At 41.3% G+C, this 22,572-nt stretch overlaps 1 protein-coding gene across 1 annotated transcript in view; it reads right to left on the reverse strand.

Moving 5' to 3' along the window:
* The window catches only part of LOC142095145 (cilia- and flagella-associated protein 337-like), a 44,791-nt gene extending 25,215 nt beyond the window's left edge, over positions 1–19,576 (reverse strand). The window contains exons 1-11 of the mRNA XM_075177967.1: positions 19,313–19,576; positions 16,303–16,446; positions 15,285–15,407; positions 14,323–14,494; positions 13,348–13,394; positions 13,113–13,250; positions 12,541–12,729; positions 12,241–12,432; positions 11,265–11,525; positions 3,503–3,667; positions 2,151–2,300 (exon numbers count right to left, since the gene is read on the reverse strand). Of these exons, the coding sequence (XP_075034068.1) occupies positions 2,151–2,300; positions 3,503–3,667; positions 11,265–11,525; positions 12,241–12,432; positions 12,541–12,729; positions 13,113–13,250; positions 13,348–13,394; positions 14,323–14,494; positions 15,285–15,407; positions 16,303–16,446; positions 19,313–19,561 (1,830 nt within the window). The 5' untranslated portion in view covers positions 19,562–19,576. The remainder of the gene's footprint in view (positions 1–2,150; positions 2,301–3,502; positions 3,668–11,264; positions 11,526–12,240; positions 12,433–12,540; positions 12,730–13,112; positions 13,251–13,347; positions 13,395–14,322; positions 14,495–15,284; positions 15,408–16,302; positions 16,447–19,312) is intronic.
* Between the last annotated feature and the right edge of the window lie 2,996 nt (positions 19,577–22,572).

Raw genomic sequence — 22,572 nt, forward strand, 5'->3', positions numbered from 1 at the left:
GAGTGTGGGAGGAAACCAGAGCACCCGGAGGAAACCCACGCAAACACGGGGAGAACATACAAACTCCACACAGATAAGGCTGTGGTTGGGAATTGAACTCATGACCCCAGTGCTGTGAGGCAGAAGTGCTAACCACTTAGCCACCAAGCTGCCCACTCATTTACATAGATTGTAATGAAAGGGAATAGCAGAGAACGCATGTAACAAAAAGATGTCTCTATGTAGTCTTGTATGACATCAGTGCTGCAGAGAAACTGATAAGTAATAAAGGGGAACATTGTCTTTAAAAACAGAAAGCAATGTTAGTCATTTAATTTTCTTCCCTAGAGCTATAGTATCAGGAGCCATTTTTCATTTTACACTACTGCATGCCCCTAGCCCAATTACCTTCCTCCAAAAAACATTCCTCTAATGTTGTATGCGCACACTGTTGGCAAGTGCAACGTTGGGGCACCAATTAGTGGGCAAATGACCTGGAGTTAGGACAAAAGTACTGATCTGCAGGACAGACCCCTCCAATTGGGACTGTCCAGACAAAAGCATTTAGCCAACAGTGTCAAGAGTCATCTTTCTTGTTACACTACTAGAATAACTACTGAATCTGTCTCTTTGCTGTGATCTACGCACACTGTCAGTGGCCATTGATCTTTTTACACTACTAGAATGCCTGCCGAGTCATCTCCCTTTCTCATTTAAATACAGTGACAGTGGCCATCCTTCTGTAGTATCCTATATCTATATATATATATATCACAGATAAGTAGTAATGAAGGTAATGATTTAAGGTAGTGTCTGGCTATAACATTTTCTTTTTCAACTATTAGAATATCTGTTGAGTCTGTCTCCTCTCTCTCATTTACAGACAGTGTCATCTGCCATCTGTGAAACGATGGAAATAATGTAGGGATTTGTAACAAAGTTTCTTAGAGTTGGACTGGGCAAAGTGGCAGAAATATATATATATATTAATATTAAAGGGTGAAAGCCCTATCTCTGGAGAAAATAGGTGTTTTCATTGAAAATAGAGCTTTGCCCTATACATTAAGAGGTCATCGCCAGTGACAGTAGATTCAATTAGAAGCGAGATGACACCGAACAACTGCCTCGATGTTCGGATGAAAAGGTCACAATGACTGTGCGGAAACTGTGCGGAATACTCTGCTCACCTCTATGGAACGCAAGGAAAATTGAAAAGAAATTCCATCCTGAACATTGTGTCAAAGTGTCTCCGCAGTCTGTTCCGGAATCTCTGCATATTACTACATTGCAGTTAGTGGTGGGACCCCACTCATCACTAATACAGAGCGACTTTCCCCTGCACAGCAAAGTCACTCTGTATTGATTAGTGTGATGGGCTCAGAGCCTGTCATTTACATCCCGACTCTGTAAGGAGCAGTTCTGCAGCATCCAGATGTTTTGTTCTGCTTCCCAATGGATTGCAAGTTTCAAAACAGAAGATGTGAGTAATACATTGGCAAAAGAGGCTTTGTGTCAGATTGTCAGTTGAAATTCAGGTCGGTCTCACGGACTCCCGGGAGAGCAGGCAAATCTTCCGCATCCCGCTACTGCTGTCCCCAAATGACACAATTCGCGGTTAATCTTGTAATTTTTGCCCCCGTCCCCACGACAAAACAACATTTCGCCGCGGGGGGGAAAATGACGCGTTTGTCCGTACACCGCCACCTCACGCCCTCCAGTCACCATAATGCCAATGGCATTATAAAGGAGAGGGCGGAGCTTGTGATGACAAGAAACATGGCTGCCACCACTGTAGCTTTCACGAGCGGAATGAAGTGATAATTAGTCACCAGGACACATTGTCAAATGATATTTAAAGACACTAACATGTTGTTATGTGAAATAACAAGGGGTATTTAAGGTAATGTAATGAAATTAAAGCGACTGGCATAAATTGACCTATTTGTGGAGGAAAGTTTTAAACCTTCTGCCATGTGAGGGCAGATGTGGGTAACATTCACATAGTTTTGCCCCTGAGCAATAATTATCTCCAGATTGGTAAAAACTAGACCAGTAATGAATCTAATGAAGGTGACACCCATCACACTTAGGGCATGAGGCAGGTGTGCTGGCTCCCTCTAGTGTCAGAGAAGTGACTGGCACGAGATTTGTATACACAGATGGATACTTGCCTCTGTTTTTGTTATATCATAAATCACAATTTTCCTATTCCAGCCAACGCTGAGGAATTTCTTCTCCTTCACCGGTAACACACAGGTGACCTCCGCCTCCTCCACCGGCTGAAACCTGTGCAGATTGTGGCCATTTTGAATATTCCAGATCTAGGACATAAAGAGGATGGAAATTCAGTGGACGTTCACACAAGCGTTGTCAGCCCCAAACAAGAGACTTTTTATTTAACTTTCATGCTCTTGTAAGAAGTGAAGGTGTCAGATTATATCTCACACATTTATTAGACGCTGGCACCTAGTTCTTCTGACTGACGGCCAAGTTATATTGTGCCAGAGCTCAGATTGATACATGTCAGCTGTAATCTGTAGCTCACATAGGGCCTGATTTTGAGTTAGTAGCAACGCAAAGAAAATTAGTAACTTTGCACCTTGGCAAAACCATGTTGCATTGAAGCGGGGAGGTAAATTTAAAATGTAGGAACAGATTTATAGTTGGGGTAGGGCATGTTCTAGATCAACTTTAATTTCAGTGTAAAAATAAAGTTATCAAGTATTTGTGTGCTACATGAAAAAACAGCCAGTATTTTCCTTGTGTCCCAAAAAAAATAAGTCAATTTGTACTCCTTGCATTGTAATATGGTTTGTCCAGGTGCAAAGTTGCTCCTTTTCTTTACGTTGATCCTAACTCAAAATCAGGCCCATACAGGGTAATCTGGAAGTTTAGAGTTATACATTATTCCAACACTAGGGACTGCATGAATACCAGCAATAATATAAATGAGTCTTCTATGTTGTCTTATAATTTATGACTCTAAACATGGGCATACGCAGGATTTGCAGAGGGGGGTTTCCACACCACGTCGCCAGTGGGCGTGACCAGCATGCATGGGGGCGTGGCTATAATATTAGACAGTGCTTGGCTGCTCTCCAACTCTTCCTATCCCCATAATATACATGGGCAATTCTGCCTGCACTACTGTTAGGTGCACACAGCTCTCCCTTTTCAAGTAGAGCCGTGTGAAGTGGGGACAGGGTCCAGCCTCCTCAATTATACGGTGCCACAGGCTTGGAGGGGGGTTTCCAGACACTAGGAAACCCACCTCGGTTTGCCTATTCTAAACTCAGTGATTTATATTATTAACACATTTTAATAACATGAAGATATGCCTATTTTTTTCCCACTGGGCAACAGAAAATGTATTAGATATATTATCTTGTATATATCATAATTTGTATTGTATGATAGCAGCGTGGAGAGCTCAGGGAACAGATATCAGTGTATGTCCCCTCAGTCTGCCCTGTATACACCAGCAATAAGCTGACATCAGCACACTCACTGCTGTATGCGGTACCTTTATTGTGCCATTCCTGGCACCTGTAATCAGCTTCCTCTGGGAGCCGTCGAACGCCATACATGTGATTTCCTCCTGTCCGTGGACATTATTCAGCAGGAGGGATGTGTTGCCAGTCTCCACATCCCAGACGGCAACGGTGGAATCCTCACTCGCTGTCACCACCTGGCACAGACAGTCACTCAGAGGGTTACATTCGCTTTACACGGTCATTAAATGTAATTCATTTGAAGGACCTAAAGTACAAACTCGTTCCAGCAACTTTTCATTAATGGATAGACGTCACATAGCATTTAATTTCTGGATATCATTATATATATGCGCACTGGGCTTCCTGTTTTAAAGAATACAATGGATTCTTACTAAATACACACCCATCATCATCATCATCATCATCATTTATTTATATAGCGCCAACATATTCCGTAGCACTTTACAATTGGGGACAAACGTAATAAACTAATAAACAAACTGGGTAAAACAGACAAAGAGGTGAGAAGGCCCTGCTCGCAAGCTTACAATCTATGGGACAATGGGAGATTGACACATGAGGTTAAGTATACATTTTGCATCTTGGCCCAGCCAGACTGCAAAGGTAGGGTGACTCATAAGCTAAATGATCCTGTCACACAACAATGTTATTCCGGGGGTAGTTGTCTTGTGTGAAATTGTGTAACAGGCTAAAGGTAGTGAGGTTAAGATGGTGGTTGAGGAATATTATAAGCTTGTCTGAATAGGTAGGTTTTCAGAGAACGCTTGAAAGTTTGTAGAACAGAGGAGAGTCTTATTGTGCGAGGGAGAGAGTTCCATAGAGTGGGTGCAGCCCGAAAAAAGTCCTGTAACCGGGAATGGGAGGATGTAATGAGGGTGGATGAGAGACGCAGATCTTTTGCAGAACGGAGTTGCCGAGTTGGGAGATATTTTGAGACAAGAGAGGAGATGTATGTTGGTGCAACTTTGTTGATGGCCTTGTAGGTTAGTAAAAGTATTTTATATTGGATTCGGTAGAAGACAGGCAGCCAGTGTAGAGACATACAGAGTGATTCAACAGAGGAATAGCTATTTGCAAGGAAAATCAGTCTTGCCGAAGCATGCAAAATAGATTTTAGGGGTTTGAGTCTGTTTTTGGGAAGACCAGTAAGGAGGGAATTGCAATAGTCAATGCGGGAGATGATTAGTGCATGAATTAAGGTTTTAGCAGTGTCTTGTGTGAGATATGTGCGGATTCTGGAAATGTTCTTTAGATGTATGTAACATGATTTAGATATAGAGTCAATGTGGGGAACAAAGGATAGGCGTGAATCAAGGATTACACCTAGGCAGCGAGCTTGTGGGGTGGGATTTATGGTCATGTTATCAACAGAGATAGAAATGTCAGGTATGCTCTTGTTGGCGGGTGGGAATATTATTAACTCTGTTTTAGAAAGATTAAGTTTGAGTTGACGAGAGGCCATCCAAGATGAAATGGCAGAAAGACAATCAGTTACACGGGACAACACAGATGTCGAGATATCAGGAGAGGATAGATAGATTTGGGTATCATCCGCATAGAGATGATACTGAAAGCCAAAGGAACTTATTAGATTTCCAAGAGAAGCGGTATAGATAGAGAACAGCAGAGGACCTAGCACCGAGCCTTGTGGTACTCCAACTGATAGGGGAAGCGGAGCAGATGTGGCTCCAGAGAAATTAACAGTGAAAGAGCGATTAGAGAGGTAAGATGAGAACCAGGATAGAACTGTGTCTTGAAGACCTAGGAATTGCAGCGTTTGTATGAGAAGAGAGTGGTCAACGGTGTCAAATGCAGCCGAGAGATCAAGGAGAATTAGGAGAGAGTAATGGCGTTCAGTCTTAGCAGTGATCAGATCATTAACAACCTTGGTCAGCGCAGTCTCTGTGGAGTGTTGAGAACGAAAGCCAGACTGAAGAGGATCCAACAGGTTGTTTGCGGAAAGAAAGCGTGCGAGGCGAGTGTAGGCAAGTCTCTCTAGAAGCTTGGAGGGGCAAGAGAGCTGAGAGATGGGACGGTAATTTGAGAGAGAGTTTGGGTCGGAGTTTTGTTTTTTTAGAATAGGAGTAATCACTGCATGCTTGTATAGTGATGGAAAGATGCCAGTAGAGAGTGAGAGATTACAGATTTGAGTTAGAGGTGAAATGAGCACAGAAGACAGGGATCTACCAATTTGCGAGGGAATAGGATCAAGAGGACAGGAGGTAGAGTAGGAAGATAAGAAGAGCGTAGAAATTTCCTCTTCATTTGTGGGGTCAAATGAAGAAAGGGTGTCAGAGGGTAGTGGGAAGGAAATGAGCTGATGGCTTGTTGAGGAAGAGGATACCATTTCTAGTCTGATCTTGTCAATCTTGTCCTTGAAGTAGGAAGCAAGATCCTGAGCACTGATAGTAGATGGAGGGTTCGGGGTGGGAGGATTGAGAAGATGATTAAATGTATTGAAAAGGCGTTTGGGGTTAGAAGCCTGAGCATAGATAAGAGATTGAAAGTATGTTTGTTTTGCAGTGTCCAGAGCATTTCGATAGGAGTGGTAGACAGAAGTATATGTAAAGAAGTCATTAGAGCTTCGAGATTTACGCCAGTGACGTTCTGCTTTACGGGACAGTTTTTGAAGATTTCGTGTTGCTTTGGTGTGCCACGGTTGACATCGAAGTCGACGTGTAGTATGAAGTGTCGCTGGAGCCACTTGATCAAGGGCCGTTGCTAAGGTTAGGTGAAAATGAGGTACTGCCATCTCAGGGGATGAGAATGTAGAGATAGGGGAGAGAAGGTGTTGGAGAGAGGTGGAAAATTGTTGAAGATTAATAGAATTAAGATTTCTACGAGTATGAGGAGGCTTGGTTGAGTCAGACAGTAGAGAGGTTAGAGCAGTGGGGGTGAGAGTGTAGCTGATAAGGTGATGATCCGAGAGGGGTAAGGGTGTATTAATAAAATTAGAAACTGAGCATAGTCTAGAGAAAACAAGATCAAGGCAGTGGCCATCCTTATGAGTAGATGATTCAATCCACTGGGAGAGGTCAAGTGAGGATGTTAGAGAGAGTAGTTTGGAAGCAGCTTTGGAAGGTGGGTTATCAATGGGGATGTTGAAGTCACCCATGATGATGGTGGGGATGTCTGAAGATAAGAAGTGAGGGAGCCATGCAGAGAAATCCTCAATAAATTGTTGGTGTGCTCCAGGGGGACGATAGATCACCGCAACACGTAGGGAGAATGGATTAAAAATGCGAATAGCATGTACTTCAAAAGATGTGAACGTGAGTGATGGGACATTTGGTAGAACTGTGTATGTGCACTGTGGGGAGAGAAGTAGTCCAACCCCACCTCCTTGTCTGCCTTCAGGTCTGGAGGTGTGGGTGAGATGGAGGCCACCATGTGAAAGTGCTGCAGGTGAGGCAGTGTCTGATTGCATGAGCCATGTTTCTGTTATTGCCAGAAGGTTGAGGTTTTTTGAGAGGAAGAGATCATGAACGGAGGTAAGTTTGTTACAAACAGAGCGTGCATTCCAAAGGGCACATTTAAAGGACTTGGGAAGAGAGGGGAGACAGGTGATGTGTTTGAGGTTTGCTATAGAACGGTAGTGTTCTGATGTATGTGTGTGTGAGGAGTGTGGGGGACCTGGATTAGGTGATATATCACCAGCTAATAGAAGCAGAGTGAGCAAAAGATAGGCAAGGGGATTGTAAGATGTGTGGCCTTTTATTTTCTGGCGACAGGTGGAGGCTGTACTTGTTAGAGATAATAAATAGGACAACAGTTCATGGGTGTTAACTAGAGGTGAGTGGAGTAATGCAGGAGCAATATGAACAAATTTGTGTGTTGGTGGAGGGGTGAAAGATGACACAGTCCTAAAGATCATGCCATGAAATGAGACTAAGAAAAGCAATTTGTGAAACATTGTAATAAAAGGGGTAAAAGCAAAAAGCAAGGGTATTTTAAGAATTACCTCTTAGCAGTCTTCCATATAAATAGGGCCTTATCTGCGGCTCAGGCCACCCTAGGCCATACCTCCCTGGTCACTATTTTTGAGGGACATCGATGTGTGTACCGCAAAAGGGGCGTGGGCTTAGCAGGAAAGTGGGTGGGTTTTGTCCATTTGTGGGCAGAGTCTGGGCAGAACAGTTCTGGGCTTAATTTGTCCCGCTTTCGAGATCCTCAGTGTTGGGAGGTACGCCTTAGCCTAATACGCTGGTAGTGCTCCCTCAACTTCCACGCCAGGCCGTGGAAGTCGACCTTAATTTAAAATCTGTCTTCCTTCACCTCCCCACCATTGATTGTGTTCCCTTGTTTCCGAAAAAATCAGCTCCACTTGGCTTTTTAAATGGGTCATGGCAAACTTTGACACTCCTTTCTTTTCTTTTCCAGGGGGTATATTTACTAAACTGCGGGTTTGAAAATGTGGAGATGTTGCCTATAGCAACCAATCACATTCTAGCTTTAATTTATTTAGTGCATACTACAAAACGACAGCTAGAATCTGATTGGTTGCTATATATATATATATATATATATATATATATATATATATATATATATATATATATATTCCTCCACAAAACTTTTTTTTACCAGCAGCCTAAGGCTGCTGGCGAACGGAGGAGGTGCTAGGTGCATGCTCATAGCACCATCATCTGTGAGAGATCAAGCAAAGTCAGAGAGGCTTCAGCTGGAACCCATTGTAACAGTCAGGTCAAGTGTCATCACTCCTGAGATGGTGTTGCTTTGCTGCGAAGAGGTTTGCTTTGTGCAGCTTGATAAATTGCCTAATGCCACTGTTCCTGTAGAGGTCTATGGGGACCATTGGCAAGTGTTGGTAATTAGGCTAAGGACGGAGCTCTGATTTATTTGGCGTTAACCCTGTGTTAAACAAGAAAAAGCGGTGAAAGAGCCTTTAGCCAACATTTGCGCTGCCATTGCCACCGCTTGTTAAATAGACCCCTGAGTGTCCAGTGATAAATCTGCTCCCCAATTCTCCTGACATCACTGACACCTGTTTATACTGCCCGTATAACTCCCAGGTTTCTTAAATTCCAGTCATAAAACATTGTGGGATTCTGGGAGTTAATGAACTGCCTAGCAATCAGAGGTTAAGCAATCAATGATTATACAATTCTGAGATAACTCTCGTTCTGACTGAGAGATTCGGATAATGAATTCTTGTTACTTGGCTGCTCAATCAGCCGGTATGAATTGCACTTTTCTCCCGACTACACTGCAATGAGATGCAAATTCCCATGTCCAAATTGCTGTTAAATTGCCCCGGTTTTATGAGGTGGTGAGATGCCAGTTGACGGGTTTTATTAGTGGTGAATCTGTAGGAAAGCACTGAGAAGTTTGGGAAGCGGTGTAGCGTGCTGGGGACATGCTTTCATTTCTCCATCTTTAATGCTGACTAGCAGGATGAAGGAGATTGTGCAGAACGCCGGATATAGAGTATTTTAAATGACTATCGGCCACATTATTGTAATTAACCCCTCTGCTGACAACGCTACCGGACACTGAACTCACTGGATTGTATTACATTGGTCACATTGATTACAACCATAATTATACAAGGATCTTATTTAAAGTTAGGTGAAAATCCAAGTAAAAGGGTGCAAAATTGCACCTTGTGTCGACGGTAGGGGTACTAATATAATTTGTATGTATGGGAAATACTTTGTTTTTCCATTTAGCACGTAAATACCGGACAGGTTTGTTTTTACACTGATTTAGAGTTCAGCTAGAACGCACTCCTTCTCAGCTCTAAATGTGTCCGCACATTTTAAATGTGCACCTGCCATAGAGTAGCATGGGTTTCCCAAGGTGTAAAATTGCATATTCTAAGTGAAAATGCCCCGAATGCTAAATGAGACCCCAAATCCAAACTCTACATCACTTTTATTACCTCTTATTATAACTAATAACACACAGCCAAGCATAGATTATTTACTGGAAAACCAGTCTCTGGATAAAGGATAAGGAAGGCAATTTTGGTTAGTAGCACTGCTGCAAAATATCCGTATCATTTTATGGATGTGGTTATACACAGGCCCGGGACATTTTGATTATTTTACAGATATTAAAGAAAAAAAAACCAAAGCAATCTTTAACTGACAAAATCTTCTGCCAATTATGAAACCAATCATAGCATTTCTAGACTGTGTATTTTGCCTTGAGTGCCTATTTGTATCTTTCGGCGGAAGCTGTAGGCTGTCGAGATAAAAATATGTTCCAGATGATTTGTGAAGAGGATATGTTACTTTTATTAAGCCTAGTAATGCCCATTTCACCTGCTACTGACTATTTTAATATATTTTGCCTTTTAGGTGCCTAAATTCATTAAAATAAAAACATCTGGGGGTAAATGTATCAAGCTGAGAGTTTTCCGGCGGGTTTGAAAAGTGGAGATGTTGCCTATAGCAACCAATCATATTCTAGCAGTCATTTTGTAGAATGTACTAAATAAATGATAGCTAGAATCTGATTGGTTTTTCAAACCCGCCGGGAAACTCTCAGCTTGATACATTTACCCCCAGGTGTTGTTCATTTTAATTCTCAGGGGTTCATTCAATCCTATGGGGAGAGTGTTCTTTGGAACCCTCTCCGGCAGCCATTCTGCTTCCCCCTGCGCTGTTTATCGAAAATGACCTCTGTGCATGACCCGGAGTTGTCACCAGGCAATCATCAGGAAGCCTCCAATTGGACGCGATGTCCCGACGTGACTTTATTAGTAAATTGCCCTGTTATGTAATCTGTCTTCGCTGCTCTGACACTTATACTTATCAAAGGCAGCATTGCAGAAAATGGTAAATAGGCCCATTATTGTAATAGAGTGTATTAGAATTTTTTGGCCAAAACTTGTGACAATTTTGATTTATTTTTTAATAAATAAAAAAATGAAATAAAGATAAATTGTTGTTGATAAAGAAATGTGTTATTTTATGTTTAAAGCTGAATTTATAGATCTTGATTCATTACGGAAAGTAAGGCAAAACAGTAAATTTGCTCCTGGACAAACCATGTTACAATGCAATGGTTGTAAATTACATTATTATTTGCACATATGTTAAATACTGGGTGTTTTTTCATTAGCACACAAATCCTAGATAGTTAAATTTTTGCACTGAACTTTAAAGTTCATCTAGAACATGTCCTACCCCAACTATAAATCTGTCCCATATTTTAAATTGAACTCCCCCTCTAATGCAACATGGTTTTGCCAAGGTGCAAAGTTACTCCTTCTTTTTTTTTGCTTTCCTTTCCTTAATTTGCTTATTTTTAACTTTTCTAGGTGCTTACCAATCCTCGGTATGCTTATTGCACAATGGAAATATTGCTCTTACTAACAGCTTTTTAGTTTGCTAGTGCAAAATTTGGGATTTCTTTTTTCCAATGTGTAATTGGACAGTGATTGTTTTTATATCTCTGACAAGACATTTTCCAAGTAAAATAATGGTTTACTTAGAACCTGTCCTGAAAATCTTTATTTGTAAAATGATTTTTCTGTTGTGCCATTGCCTGTATATTTATCAGTTACAAATGTTTTGGGTTTGTACTAGTGTACTATTTTCATTTTGAAATAAAGGTATCCCATTGGTGGACGGTTATCATTGTTTTCTCACTGGTAATGAATAGGCGTTATTATGAATTAGCAGGCATTGTTGAGTTAGAGGACTCTAGAGAGATTAACCACACACAATACAACCAGGTGTATGGACAATGTAATGGGAGGACGTGGACCTTTGTGGGATCAACAAGCTGCTGAACATTAACCTGATGAAAGAAACTGTTGTAGAGGACACCAGAGAGTGGGGCTTCGTGCGTAGCCAGGATCTCCTCATTGGCGTCAGTGTGAGCAAAACGCAGCATCCCAATGTAGTCAGAGTAGGATAGAAGAAGGCGATGAGGAGGCAGCTGGACCAGTAGGAAGGGGAAACTCCCCTGTTCTTGTATCCTTCCTGGCTGGATACAGGGGAACTTCAGCACCAAGGTCTGCAGGCATCTGTGGGAGGAGATGTCCCACACCTTCAACACCTGGAGGAGAGAAGCAAGCAATGAGATATCGAGGGGGGCTATATATGATTTATGTGCATTGTACATTTAATGTTCCTGTAATCTACTTGTGACAATCTTGTGGTTGACTTGGGCTCTAACATATTCTATATGTTATGTTATATTCTTAAGATCTTCTTGTCACATTCTATTTTATTTTAAAAGTCTCGTTATTTGATTAATTGAAATTTGCTGCCACACTGTAAATTTGAACAGATCATGTGATATAATAAAGTTAGTTTGACTTAGATGAGCAAAATTTCAGCAAAAATTCACTTGAATCAAGATCCGTGGTGGAACAGGCCATTGACCTGGTAATACAATCATTATATTACGCTTTTGCTTGGCCATTCCATAGAAAGCCATCCCCAGAGCCTATGTGCAAATTGTCGTAGAATGAAAGGGACGGGGACGACTGCGGTCAATTTGTTGTGCTGTTGACTTTGTTGACTTAAGGTCAAACTCCACAAGTGAAATGTGCACAATTCCATGTTCCAGTACATATAGAGGCGAAAAGATTGCGATACAGCTTTTTAAAAGTTTGCTCCACTCTAGTTAGTATCTCACGGAGTCACTAGTTTATAATAAAAGCACCTGGAAAATAATATAATAACTTTTTCCTCTGCATTTGTAAATACAAGGGATATACTCCCACCAGAGATGGTAGTCATCCCACTACCAATGTCTATTTACTCACCGAGTCCTTGGAGTAACTAAATATCTGTTTCAGGGGCTCATATATAGCCACATCCAGAATGGCCATGTTGTGCTCCTGGAGAACGGCAATGGGTCGACTCGGAACATATTGATTCCACATTCTCACCTTATGATCTAATCCCCCTGTAACAAGCAAGTTCGGGGCCTTGCAATAATCAAAGCATTGCACACCCTGCAAGAGAGAAGTCCATGTCAGTTACACGAGTAACTGGAGCCTACATTCAGCAAACATTATTAGGTAGAACAGAAATAGAACATAGGCCATCTGAGCACACCAGACCTTGTTGATCTTCCACGTATAGACTTTTCCTCTTCCATTGATATCCATGATGACTGTGGAGGTCTCTGAGCTGGCAGATGATGTAATGATGAGGTCCTGTTCTGGGACGTACATGATTTTAGTAATGGCTTCTGGGTGGACATCGGGAAAGTACTGATAGTTGAGAAAACTGCTGTGATGTCTCAATTCCTGAATTAAAGAGAAGAACAATAGTAGAAGTTGATCTACAACAATCATGGAGACCATCAGATGTATCAGAAATATTGTTCAACTGTGCTGAACAGATTGACTAGACTAGCATCTCCAGTGCGGACATTTTTAAAGTCACTACTGAACTGGCAATTGCTAGCGGATTATATACTTCTGGCGCAAACTAATCCTTAGTACTGCAGCTCATGGGCTTTAAATTCAGTCTCCGTAACAGACTACATCTCCCTTTTGGAAACAATATTGCCCAGTTTTGGGCCATCCAATAGTTCTCAGCCTTTACTTCTCCCCAACATCCCAAGCAATTAACCCTCTGTTAACATTAGACAAATATTTGACTTAAATGACTTGTTATAGTGCCCTACTTGCATGTACACTTTGTGGGGTCCCATCTTATGGGTGAACACTTTCTCAAACAGTCCGGAGCTGGGTTTCAACAGCCACAAAAGACTCACGCCGCCCTTGTCATCCCCCCACAGGAGCAGAGAGCGGTTTCCTGGGAACTATGGAAGAAAGAATGTGACCGATGATTAGAGCATTGAGACTGTGAACTGATAAAAGACACACATCCAGGAACAAGGCGCCATGTTTGAACAATACCTTTATGTTGTACCAGTAATAGAAGCAGGTGGGAACATGGATTAAAGCTGTAAAAACAAAGGACATTGATGAGATAACTGGAATTTTGCAGCAAAATATTAACAACTAAACACAGCGTTAGATAATTTATATACTATATGTTCGGTGAAAATAGTAGGTGTATATTACGGGCAGCACAGTGGAACAGTGAATAGCATGGCTACCTCAATTTTATTTTCAATCAGGGCATTATCTGTGTTGACTCCAAAGACATAGTGGTAAGTGCTTGAAAGGGTGCCAATGGTTAGGGTGTGCCTAAAATCATAATGTCACTTATTCATTGTTTTCTAAAGCCCCTGCAGTGTCCCAACACAGAGCCCTGGCTGCCTACATGAAGGAGAAACAGTCGGCAGCTTTTTGTCTATGAAGCTGTTGGCCGATGATCTTCAATGTCAGTCTTAAGCTGGGAATGTGGCTCTTGGCACTGACGCCACAGCCAAATGCCACACTCCCAGTCTGAGGGGCAGAGGATGCCGCCACACCTACCACCTGCTAAGGTAAGAAACAGTGGGGCTTGGGGTATAATGCCTAAGAGGGAAGCCACCTCGGAGGGACTGCAACTCGGATGCCCCAGGGCTTGCACCCGCCCTGCTGGTAAAGTTAATTAGCTTCTGATGAAATGAAAACTAGTGTGTGTAAAAACCTAATGTTATTACTGTATGGAATGTTGGAATGAGGTCACAATAGGGAAATTTGGTGTATGTTGCTTGATATTCTGGAATGATTTTTTTTCCAGGGATTTTCTAATCACTTCACGTAATGAGACAATGGCATTTTGGGTTTCTCTAGCTGGTAGATAGATTGTCAGCGCAACAAATGTGAGGGACTAGTGAAGTAATACATTTTGTGCGTTTTCGTTATCAACAGAGAGATCAGGTAGATTATTAAAATCGGAGGGGATAATTGTTTCTCCTCACACAGGCTCTTCTTTCCTACCGTACAGATGAAACTCCTCAATTATATTCATTGTAAACACATCAAAGAAGTGGATGTCACGGCTAGTGGTGGCCACAGCAATTTTATGTGCATTGGGCAAGAATACCGCATCGGTGGCCCAAGATTTAAATCTCCTCTTCCCAGTCTGTGAGTCCATGGGATCACCTGCGATCTGCAAAGAGAATGGGGATAGCTCTCTTTAATCAACTTGTAGTGAGTCTGCAGTCCAAATGGACACTGTATGCTCACTATAGAATGACAGACTCCAACAGTCCTATGGAGTTCAACAAAGTTCTACATTGTCTAACAAAGGCCTCTAGAACTTACCAGAGGTCTATAGTATCAGGTATAGTGTTAGAGAGGCCTACAAAGTCCAACACAGCCTTACAGAGGCCAACATATTTTTACAGAGCCCAAATGGGTCCTAGAGTCTTCAATATAGTCTTGCATAGTCAAATACTACAGAGGTCAGCAGAGTATCTAACATATTTAAGCAAAGTCTAACAGTGGCCACCGACAGAGGTCACCAGAGTCCAACAGGGGCAGCCAGTGTTCAGAGTCCACCAGAGGCCTACAATATATTACAGATTTTACTGTATCTACCAGAGTCATACACCCTATACCATAGTCTTATATAGTCCAACATTGTCTTACATATTCGTAAAGAGTCCAGAGACCTACAGAGTCCAACACAATCTTAAAGTCCAACAAAATTCTACATAGCAGTTTGTTGTGTGAGAAACACCATAATTTTCATGAATTCTTTATTAAAAGGCAGTTATTAAATGAGGACATAGTTATAAAAGAAAGAAATCGTTAAGACTACTATTTAATATGGCATAGTAATATATTATGACATAATATTGCTGAGGATTGGTTCCTATAATAGTGTAATGATGAAACATTTTGTGGCTTGTAAAGCCAATTGGCTTGTAACAAATCTGCCACTCTCTGTAATGTACCTCATAGGACTTCTGAAGGTGCAAGTTGTGGTCCCACACAGTGAGAACCCCTCCTTTACTGATGCTCATAAACCAGAGAGGTGGGGGGCAGCTAATTGCCAGGATCCGGCATGTTGGTTCTTGCTGTTGGAGAAGAAAGAACAGGTTTTTTTAATTGTGCACAAATTGTTTATTAAATCAGGATGTATATATCCAAATCAGTCACTCAAGGATATTTTACTGGGTTAAAGTTTCAGTAGTCCATATCGCTTCCACAAATTCCAATGTTTCAGTTAAAGTATAACTGTCATCAGGGAGGGCATCCTATCCCACCTGCCTTGGATATATACTTACAGCATGACAAATGTCTTCCAGCCGGAGGTAAGCAACGAGGTCAGTATAATTATACTAAGCTGAGTCCCCAATATATATATAATATATATTGTGAGAAAGTGCACCATTCACAGGAATCAGACACAGGTATGCTGAACCATTTAGCTGTTTATTAGCAGTTGTCAGGATGGTAAAAAAGCTCCAATGCTGGTACAGCAGTCATATCCAGTAACAGTACACAAAAATCCCCACCAGCTACATCTGGCTAGACATTACTTCCCTGTCTGCAAGCCGGCCACTTACTGGCATCAGTGGTCCCACACATACAGACAATGTCTTTATCCTCCACCCCAAGCACTACAACAAATCACAGCAGACTGATCACACCCATGTAGAACACCTGTGTGTGTGGGTGTGCTAAGAGAGGAACCTAGGGAAAACTTAACTCAGTCTGCAGCCTGCTGCTGCAGACTAACTGTGTTCCTACTTTGCCACTATATATATATATATATATATATATATATATATATATATATATATATATATATATATATATATTTCCGGGCATCAACCTATTGTATTGCAGCCAATGTGCGGGGTGTAATATATGGCAGGTCTCTTTGGGGTGTAATATATGGCAGGTCTCTGTGAAGGTGTAACATCAGGTGGTCTTATTCTGACACATTTAGCAGTACTCGGTACTAACCTTGTTACGGGTACACAGCCTTATAATGGGCTCCCCAAGAAACGTAATTTTCCGTGTAGTCATGTAGTCTTGCTCCTTGTACTGAAGTAACAAATATGTACAGAACTCACTCCAGTCAATGAACCCATCACAGGATGTGTCCACCTGAGGAGAAACAGCACCAACCAGTTATTGGGTAACTAAGGTAAAGTTAACCTAGATTCCCTGGCTTTTTAGTAATGGAGCCCACCAGACAGGAAGCCACCGACAGACCTCATGGATGGAGAAGGCTGTGGAAAAACTTCTATCTCAGCTGCGCCGGTATCTTGAAAAGACAAGATACTGCGGGCCTGAGTCATTAAGGCACGTATCTGCCGATTTTGAGTGTATAGTACAGAAAATCATGTCCAGAATTGGGAGATATGGCAGTGAACGCAGCCCTGTCTGTTGACGCAACGGACACTTTCTACAGCCTACAATTTCAGGGGGTGAACTGGGCCAGGAGGGGAGTATGGCTGCAGAAAATTTATCGTGAGGGCGTGCCAAGCTCGAGCGCACGCAGCCACGACCCAATCAAACTGTGGGCATCTCAAAGTTACTAGTTTTTCTGCTGTTTCTCTTGGAGCAGCTTTAGGGCTAGTCTAAGTCCTGAGACCTTGGACCTGAGACCTAACAGTTCTATGTTAGTCGTGTATGCATGCTATAACGTGTCAGCAATCAGGAGCAACTGTAAAAATGTCCGGTATGTACAGTCTAATAAAGTTTTTTCCAAGGGAAAAAAAAGTATATATTAAAATATATATTAGATAAATATATATTAGAATTTTTTTTTTTTTAAATTTCCATTTATAATCATAATTTACTTTATTACTGACAGGTGACATTGATTGCTTAATATTTTTATGGTACCTATGTGCATTTTATATTCCACATAGGTACCATGCGCTCAGTATATGTGTGTTAATGACTCGGGCCCCCAGTGTATATAAGTGTAGTGAATCCTATTTCAAACAAGGGATAAAGATATTTTTCATAGATGGGTAAATATGTAATCATTACACTGAGGCATAAACATTGTAATACTGTGCCAAAATCTAATTCTATCTTAAATTTTAACCATAGAGCTCTAGACGGGCGATCAATCCAAAACACTATAAACCAGGCTGTGGAATAGCTTCAATTACACTCCCAAGTTATAAAAAATACAGGAAATCATTCACACATGATCAATTATACAAATGTTGCAATGTGATGATTAATATTTAATGCCTGCATCTAAAAAAACACACGCTCCACGCTCATATTGTTAACAAAAAGCTGAAATAATGTGACTTAAAAATGTGCTGTTAAATTAAGCTTCTCCCTTTCTACCACCAGTGTCAGCAAAGTGTACAGACAATTTAATACTTCTCCCTCTTAGTGACACAACCCTGAAATATATAAAAGAAGAGCAATGTGCCGACGCGGAGCTAAGCACTTTCAATCCCCAAACCTGTACACTATGCAGCAATGCCAATTAAAGTCTAAAGTAGGATCTTCAAAAGCTGAAGAATGTAGGAGTAATAAATACAAACGGAATAAAACTTGTCTCTCTAGTCAGCTGACATTACAAAACTTACCGTAAGAAAATCAAAATCATGAAACAACCACACAAAACATTAAGCTACATAACTACTAAGTGATTTAGGTGTTAGGCACAATATATTAGAGAGATTAATCGCATTAAACTGCATGATCTTGAATCAGTGGTCCTTAGGCTAGGTACACACTGCAGGTTTATCAGCCAATTATCAGGCCAAACACCAGATAAACGACTGTTTGGCCCGATATCACATTAGTGTGTATACTTGTAGGATGAACGTCAGTCGTTCCAAAGTTCCAATCATCGTTTCATTTGATTGGTCGTACTGTTTCAAACGCCTTCCGATCCTGCAGTGTGTATGCACTCACACGACTCTCAGAGTAAGAACCTGTAACTGTGTCTGTGTTGTCAAAAGTAGAGAGTGCTGTAGGTGGATTAATTCATCTATTAGTTCTGAGACTGAATATTTAATTTCAGAGTCACAGAAGCTAACAAAATTTATAATGACATTGTGAAAAACTCAAAAGTTTATTTCGTGTGTTATAATCAGTGTGACAGGAATGACCGACTATACTGCTCTTGGACCAGATGAAGAGCACAGATCAGAAGGTAAATCGTGTATAGTGTGTACACATGAATCGGCAGACTGATTGGATATTCAGTTGTAGATAAAATCGTAGTAGATAACACATTGGTCAGAAAAGTCGTGTAGTGTGTGCCTAGTCTTACACATGGAATAAGGATTGCTGTGATATCACTGGTCACACTTAGCTGTGGTGTGGGGGACAAAACTGAGAGCTTTGTCCAAAAATAATCAAATCACTTCATTAAAAACACACCTCTAAATCCTATCACAAGATCATTTTCCAGCCACACTAACAGATCCTCATTCGGACCAGATACAGATTCACAAAAGATTCAGCCTGATCCCTGAACGGTCAGGTGTAACCAATTTGTCCAACTACTTGTGCCTAAAATTTACACTTTTAATAACTCATGTAGCCGTAATCAAACATATCATATTTTAAACCTATGTCTGTCTGACTGAGCCACCTTTTTGTGTTAGAACCTGGGGCCTGATTCATTAAGGTTCTTAAATGAAGAGGATTCTCATTTCAGTCTGCTGGACAAAACCATGTTACAATGGAAGGGGTGCAAATAAGTGTTCTGTTTTACACATAAGTTAACTACTGACTGTTTTTTCATGTAACACACAAATATCAACTTTAAATTTCAGTGTACAAATAAGCTATCAAATATTTGTGTGTTACATGAAAAAACAGGCAGTATTTAACTTATGTGTAAAACAGAACACTTATTTGCACCCCTTCCATTGTAACATGGTTTTGTCCAGGAGACTGAAATGAGTATCCTCTTCATTTGAGATCCTTGATGAATCAGGTCCCTGGTCTTTATGTGGCAACCAGCAGGTAAGTGGACACTTGATACCTTGTTAAATAGAAGCTCCATGTTGTCATCCCAACACTCCGACTCGAATATGTTTGACAGGACATTCTGAAACTCCTTCAGGGTCATGTTCCCCACTCGTTGAGGGACCACCTTAGGTTTACGTCTCTTCAGTGGAAATGTCCGAGCCTCCACTGTTTCCTCAGCCTCCACCGCTTGCAGATTGTGGTTGGCGAAGACCTCTTCCAAGAGCAGCAAGTCATCCAGACGGAACTTCTCCTCCAGACGCATGCTTTCATGCTGGTCAAAACTAACACACCAGAAGTGGACAGAGACATTTAAGACACCAAACAATGGTTTTTAATTGGATGCATTTTATCTGTGAACCTCACACCCATAACACTTCAAGTGGTCATAGAGAGATATTTAAATTTGCTGTAATCCAGAGGTTCTTAACCTGCAGGTTGGTACCCAAACAGTAGGTTGCCTAGGTCCTCTTGTAAGAATACGATATGTTATCAATAATTGAGTTTTAATCATATTAGAATTTGTTTGTGTATTTGCAGAATATTCTAATGGCCCTAGTTCATAACAATAATATATTTAATTCATAGCCAACTGTAAAATAATTAAAAAGTAATAATATATTCTTAGTTTCAAAACTGAAATAAAGGTTGGCCAATAATAACTCCAGATCAAAATACATTAAGACCTGCCATTACCAAATACACAGACACATGTCTAGAATTAAATACATAATTACATGATCCACGGATATTAGCACCACAACACTGTTGTAATGATGCTGTTATATGAGATATAGGATATAGATGAAAACTTGTAGAATAAATTAAATTTGCTTATCTGAACAGGGAAATTTACCCAGAGGAAAAGAGTAAACACCATACTCATACTTCCAAAGTTACAAAATTAAAAAAAAAAAGTAAATAAAAACAAATAGGCCCGACAGCCAGCACACCAAAAACATCTCTTTGTGCTATAATCACTCCATCAATCAGTAGATTATGTTGCTTTTATCCACAGGTAATTGAGAAGGTCACTATAAATGTAAAAGTAAAAAAAAACAAAAAACAAGACACTTAGGTAAGGTATATGAATAGTACCCAAATGTTCTTTTGTGTCACTCTTCTAATTGCTTTCAGTATTGTTCATTAAGGACCTCATTTAGAGTCAGACGCAAAGTCCGTGTAAGAAGTGTAGGAGTGGGAGTGTGCCGCAGCTTGGTAGGGTATTACCAGCGGCAAGCAACCCCAGTTGTGTCCCACTCTTAATACCCTATTGAGCTGCGAGCAGTTCCTGCAGCTATCTAACGCTTGCGCCACCTAATTCCTGCCGCACAGCTTTAGCCCTGATTTGACGTGTGTTGCGTCTGCGCCTCACTGCGACTAGGATGTATTTACATGGTCACGCCTTCACAATGCCGCGTGCCTCCCATTCTCTAGTAGTGAGTCGCAAGCTGTCACAAGTGTTAATTGCGTCCAAGATGCAGGCGGATATCGTGCTTTCTGCACATGCGTGATAGTGTTTTTTAGTTGGATGCACCTAAAACGGACTTTACCTCCTAATCTACATGAGGTACTAAGTGTATAAACCCTCAACCCACTTTACAACATTATTGTCCATATTTTGTTTAATTACAATGTATTAAAAATATGCTTAGGAGTTCATCCTATTTTATTATGATGTGTTTTCGGGTTTTGGGGGTATATTTACTAAACTGCGGGTGTGGAAAAGTGGAGATGTTGCCTAATGCAGCCAATCAGATTCTAGCTGTCATTTTGTAGAATGTACTAAATAAATGACAACTAAAATAGGATTGGTTGCTACAGGCAACATCTCTTTTTCAAACCCACAGCTTAGTAAATCTAGCCTGTACAGTTAATGTGGCTGTGTATTGTAAACTGTGTTTTAAATAAGTTTATCTCCAAAGTGCTGTCTACGTCAGTGATAGACAACAGGCAGCCATAGGACAGCATGTGGCCCTCCGAACCTTTACCCGCGGCCCCCCAGCTCCTCACTGTGTTACTGTCAGATGTGTTTGTCATAGCTTGTAACAATTGTTTAAAATACCTGCTGAGAGGTTATTACAGATAGTTGTCTCTTTCTTTGACTAAATGTATTGTTGTAACTTAGTACTGAGATTCAGGGCAATGTGTGGCCGTTTGAAGGTGTGAAGTGTATAATTTTTCACTGGTTTATGTAGCTGGAACACAAAGCAAAATTTGTAGGTTTACACTTATTACCAGTGTCTGTGGGAAGATTTTATTTGACAAAAGTTCAAGTATAGAGAAAAGAATGAATCAATTTCTTATTGCCAAAATTTTATTACTGTATTGAGATTGAGACACCAATTTTAGCACAGTATTCCACACTGTCTTCTGTTTAAAGTGAGTTTATTTTTACACATGTAAAATGCGCTTTTCCTTACTGCGCATGTTCAGTACAATGGGTTACGTCTGAGTTACGCCTCAGTCTCTACGTAGACATATGTCTCCCTTATGTCTCTCTACGATTTGAGAGGTGGAAAGGAGAAGGGAAGGGGCAGCCTGAGTAGAGTAAGAGCATGTAAGGGTACGTACTAGGTAGGCTGGAAGCAGGCGCATTGCCTGCATCCCCCGATGCAAGATCAATGCTGCTGCTCCCGTCCAAAAGGTCAAACCAGCCATTGTGCTGTCACAGCATGAGGTCCCCCTGCCATAGTGACCAACAGCTGTAGGCCGGTCAGCATGGGGTCGAGATCCCCAGGGTGGCCAGGAGGAGGGTGGTCCAGGGTCCCCAGTGAAGGAGATCCCCATTAGTGGGAATCAATAGCTCCACAATGAGAAATGCCCCATAGAGAAGTGACCGACGGGTTCCCTGCCATCAGGGGTACCCCAGAGGAGATACCAGGGGAAGGGAGAACATGAGGTATGTAGGAATGTATGATAGCTTCACCTGGACAAGATGGGGAAAGACCCCACCAGCAGAGGCCCCTAGAGGGAGGAGAGCCTGTAGTGGAAACTTGCCTGGATAGGAGGCTTGGATGGATTGAGACAGAGACCCTTGGAAGGGGTGAGTATGACATTGCTGATGCCACAAGCAATGTGAGAATGGACAAAGTGTAGCGCTCCCTTGTAAAGTGCACCCATAAATTTGAGGGTAGATCACTGTAGAGAGCTGAATTAGGGGACGAGATTCCCCCTCTATCAGTGATGTAGATGGAGTCCTGTGGAAAACTGTTACAGCAGGTGAGGCAGGGTCCCTGGATATTGGGATGTGAATAAGAGGTCTGCCTGAATGTC

Source organism: Mixophyes fleayi, chromosome 6, assembly GCF_038048845.1.
Source record: "Mixophyes fleayi isolate aMixFle1 chromosome 6, aMixFle1.hap1, whole genome shotgun sequence".
In the NCBI taxonomy this organism is placed as follows: domain Eukaryota; kingdom Metazoa; phylum Chordata; class Amphibia; order Anura; family Limnodynastidae; genus Mixophyes; species Mixophyes fleayi.